General features: G+C 42.2%; 1 protein-coding gene across 1 annotated transcript in view; it reads right to left on the bottom strand.

Moving 5' to 3' along the window:
- Positions 1-1,327, bottom strand: part of LOC138865972 (uncharacterized) — a 1,411-nt gene extending 84 nt beyond the window's left edge. The window contains exons 1-4 of the mRNA XM_070137463.1: positions 953-1,327; positions 580-820; positions 130-273; positions 1-5 (exon numbers count right to left, since the gene is read on the bottom strand). The exon at positions 1-5 is cut by the window's left edge and continues 84 nt beyond it. Of these exons, the coding sequence (XP_069993564.1) occupies positions 1-5; positions 130-273; positions 580-820; positions 953-1,327 (765 nt within the window). The remainder of the gene's footprint in view (positions 6-129; positions 274-579; positions 821-952) is intronic.
- Positions 1,328-5,000: the final 3,673 nt, after the last annotated feature.

Here is a 5,000-nt window from a genome sequence, read left to right as displayed (position 1 = left end):
TCGTCCTGTTTCACCAAAATAGGCCTTATCGCAACTGCTGCAGGGTATGTAATATATTGCACTGTTGGGGTTGCTTTTCAACTACTTCTTGTCTCATACCATATCATGAAGTTTTTTCCCCGGATATGCTGGCGACTTTCACTGTTTTTCCAAAGTATTTGCTAATGGCCTGGGAAACATTACATGGAGGCAGTATGAGGAAGTCAGAGGATGTCACTGGGATTGATCTTGCAAGTATGCTCTCCGCCTTCTTTCTGAGGTTTAACAGAAGACCTTTTGGGTATTTATGTTGCATAAAAGAATTAATTACATATGAAACCTCAGTCTCAAGAAACTCAGGGCTGCAGATTCTCAGTGCCCGGAGAAAGAAGCCAATTACAACCCCAGACTTTGTTTTACTGCTGTGGTCGGAGTAATAATGGATATAATCATCTTTATTCGTAAGCTTTCTATATACAGAGAAACGTAGGCCGTCGTCACCCCGATGGATCAGAGTGTCCAGGAAAGGTAACTTCTGATCCACTTCCTCCACGGTGAACTGGATTTTTTCGTGGACGGAGTTCAGCCACGTCAGCATACGGTGTAAACACGACCTTCTGGGGACGATAACGAGGACATCATCTACGTATCGAAGCCAAGATGAGTGCCTGCCGATTTTATCCTTGTAGCGGTCCCTTTCTAATGTCTCCATGAAGAGGCAGGCCAGGACTGCGCTCAGAGGGGACCCCATGGCAAGACCTGTGATTTGTTGGTACTCTTCCCCTGCGAACTCGAAGAATCCGAAGTCCACACACAACTTCATAAGGCTTATGAAGTGGTGCTTAGGCAGCGGAAGTTCGTCATCTGCCATGGAGCCGGTTACCCTCTCGACTGCCCGGATTGCTCCATCTGTGGGTACATTCGTAAAGAGGGATTTAACATCAAAACTAGATATCTTCTTATTTTTACATACAATACTCTGAAGATGTCTGATGAGGTCCCCAGAGTCCTTGAGATGGGAATCATTGATGACTCCCATGGCGGCGGAGAGGGGTTTCGCCAAACACTTCGCCAGGCGATGGGGAGCACTGCCAATGCCAGAAGTGATCGGTCTCATCGGTACACCTGGCTTGTGCACTTTCGGGAGACCTCTCATGGACAGGTTGCGGGGGACCTCCTCCAGCAGGTGAAGCAATCCTTTCCCTCTAGCCGATCGCAGGAGTAAATCCCTCGCCTTCTTCTTGAATCTGGCAGCTTCCATCGTCCCATTGCCTATCGTCACTTTCCTGTCAACAGAACCATTGGAAAGTAAATTGTTCAATTTGTGTTTATAGTCAGTCTTGTCCATAACAACGATACCCCCACCTTTTCCAGCCTGGGTGATGATGATGGTCTCGTCGTCGAGGCCCTTCAACGCTGTGACATATCTGCGAGGGATCGCCGGAGGCACGATGACGAATCGGCCACACAGCAAGCAGTAATCCCTTGGATGAACCCTTTGTCGATGTCACTATCGGTCCAACGGTGGTTTGAGACAACATAGTCAATCAAGTCTTTGCTGTCCTTCCCGGTGCTGAACTTAAGTCCGAGGGAGAGAGCTTCCTTTTCCGTGCGGGTAAGACGTTTGGAAGACATGTTTCTAAGATCACTTCGTCCAGCTTTCGACCATCTACTCATGCTACATATGTGTTGTAATTTCTCCTTATGTTTGGCTCATTGAGCTTCTTAATATTAATATATATATATATATATATATATATATATATATATATATATACTGTAAGTATGTAAGTTGGTCCATAATGAGGAGCATGACTTAAACCCCAGCCTCGTGAAGCAAACTGAAGCCTCCCGTGAAGCGAGAATGGCTTAGGGACGCAATAATAATAATAATAATAATAATAATAAAAAAAAAAAAAATTACAGAAACAATAAAACTTCTTAAGGCTTAAAATATATAACAAGAACTCGTACATACTAAAATTACGTTACTTTACTTAAAATACCAAGGTAAAAAGAAAAGAAACACAATGATTTACTAATGAGACACGAAATATTTATATAATCTATTGTTACATTATATCACTTACATATTACATATCTTAAATTCACAAACAACAAGCCTTCGCCTAGCGCGGTTGCTGATGTGACCTCCGCAGGCCTTCCGCTTCGTTACGTCACGCTGTTTATGCGTGGGTAACCGCCCCCTGTCCTAAGTACAACACGGCCCATTAATATTGATCCGACTAGACCTCTGTCCCTCAATCATACTTCTCTCTCACCACAATAAATATCCGTTACTGATCACCGAGTCTGCTACCCTTTCATCACCAGCACAAGACCGTTGCCCCGTGCTAGAGGCGACTTATCGGCCTCGTTACAGTGGTGCCAGCAACGGGATTCGTCCCACCAAAACTCCTGCCCTTCCAAAAGCTCCTGCCTTCAGAAGCTTCTCTGAGAAGACAACCAGCAAACGCAGAACTTACGATCATTACAAAGAGAGAACACGAAGAAAACAACCATATCTAGCCACCGTGTATTTTCGCCTGACACACTGCTTGCCGAGTTGCTGACCATAACTGTCTCCAGTATTCACTAAGTACGCAAGACATTCTACCCATATCACCTATAAATAACGTTGATTGCCGCACATCGCCCTAAGAGGGAATTACAGGCCCAGCCGTTCCCAGCCGCGAGTAATAAGTCTGGGAATTCAGTGAAAAGTCATGTTGATGTTATGAACGAAGGACACCTACCCAACACCTGCTGACAGACTACCACCTCAGCACGCTGACGTCACCACAAACCTCCACCAACTGATAAGTATTACAAGGTTAGTAAGAGAATTGTTTTCAGGTATATATTTTTAAAGGGTATTTATTTCCGAAAAATTTTTCTTTTTCTTCTCAAAACCAAATTAGAATATATTTATCGGAAATATCTTACTCTCGTGTGCCATGTCGTGTCTATTGTCTATCGTTAATATTTTTTATTTCCTTTACTTCTGATCTTTGGAAAGTGGGGTTTCACTGACCTTATTTTGGAGCTGGGGATTTTTCTCTTCTTCCCGCCGACATTTCATTATCACCAGGCTTGCACACTAGACAAGAAGATGATGAAAAAAAAAAAAAAAAATGCTGTGGCCTAAGGCAAATAAAGTCTTACAGACCATTCGTAAAGGGTTTTGCCAAGATTGCCCAATCTCTTACTAGATTATTGTCAAAGGATGTCCTTTCCCCTGGTTGGAAGAACAACAGGCATCCAATTCTCTTAAAAAGCTCTTAACAGAATCGCCAATCCTAGCTTTCCCCGACTTCAGTAAACCTTTCACACTAACAACTGACGTCTCCTGCATGGGCTTAGGTGCCGCTTCGATGGAGAAGGTTAATGGTTGCCTATACACAATAGCTAATGCCAGTAGAAAGCTTAATGCTACTGAGACTCGTTACAGTGTAACCAACTAGAAGCACAAGCATTTTAGGAAAATAGTCCTTGGATACACAGTAGAGATTCTAACAGATCATCGACGATTGTGTTACCTCCTAACTGATTCCTAGACACCAAGCAATCATCAGGTTTTCGAGGTTTCCCACCTCTACTTCTAATAACTGATACCTACTAGTCTTCATAAAAAAATTTTCACGGTTCTGCGAACTTACCTCCATCCTTGAGAAATCTGCTACCACGATTGCAAGAGCATTTCTAAACCGCATCATTTGCAGACATAATACCCCTGACGTATTTGTCTCCGATAACGGTACAGAATTCAATAACTTGTCACAGTCTGCGGCAGACCTAAAGAAAGTTAACGTGTTACCCTTTGGACCACAGGCTAACGGCACTAATGAGAGACATAACAGAACAACCCTTAACATGCTAAGTACTTCCTTATCTTCCGCCAGTTCAGACTGGGATGTGTGTGTCCCTGTCATTCAGATGGCAATTAAAAACACCTATCATAGCACCGTTTCATCGTCTACGGCAAAGACAGATACTTACCATATGAACTATTACACCAATGACCAGAGCTTGTTTATGATTTTGTCATCATTAGGAAGAGATATAAAGCTAGAGATTTATAAAGTCACACGACAACACCTGCAAATAGAAAGGGATAAGATTATTGCTCAGCAGCACAAGCTGGCACGATGATAGGATTTAGACCGGGAGCCCGGGGTGGACAGCCCGCCTGAAAAGCGGTCAAATTTTCTTGCCTATACTAATATATCTAAGGACTTAGGTTTCCAGGATGTGGGCGTCTGGTGTGGCATTACTGGTGGGTGTGGCCATGAGGGCCACATGATTGGCACCCAAAAAATCAGCCAGGTTATTCCAAAAGCGTACCATTTGAAATTACCCCAGATTTGATGATACCTGTCCCCAAACACATACCATGCATCTGTCAGATATTTTGGATGGGGAGCGTGGTCAGACAGACAAAATTAGTGGCTTCATAAAAATGGGCTAGGGTGGCTCAAGCACGTACCAAATGATAACGGACTAATATACGCTGAGAAGCAGTATTACAGCACTGTCAATCAACCTGGTAATGTTCTGATTATACAAGAAAAGAATACAGGTATATGTAATGTTATGCTATTACTATATCACAAGTATTAGAATAAGATAGGAAAAATAATGTTGCCAATGCAAAATACAGAAGTTAATTAAAATATTTTAAACAAAAAGACTTAATACACACATACACACACACAAACACAAAAACACACATATATATATTTATTAACTTTTCACGTTTATCAATAACCATCAGCACAGACTAGAGCATTTATTATTTGGAAGTCACAAATTCCAAATTAATTACATACACCACCAATATTACAATGACAGAAGCTCAGGCAAGTCATTGAGGATACTGAACTATCGTGCCCGTAGTGCACAGCATTAAATTCATGGCAGACACGCACATCACCAAATAAATTAAACTGAAATCCATCATAGCAACACCTAATATGCAAACCGTTCAATAAAGGATCATAGGTATGTATATCATTTGATAA

The sequence above is a fragment of the Penaeus vannamei genome, chromosome 23 (genome assembly GCF_042767895.1).
Source record: "Penaeus vannamei isolate JL-2024 chromosome 23, ASM4276789v1, whole genome shotgun sequence".
Classification (NCBI taxonomy): Eukaryota; Metazoa; Arthropoda; class Malacostraca; order Decapoda; family Penaeidae; genus Penaeus; species Penaeus vannamei.
This window is presented reverse-complemented; position numbering and strand designations above follow the sequence as displayed.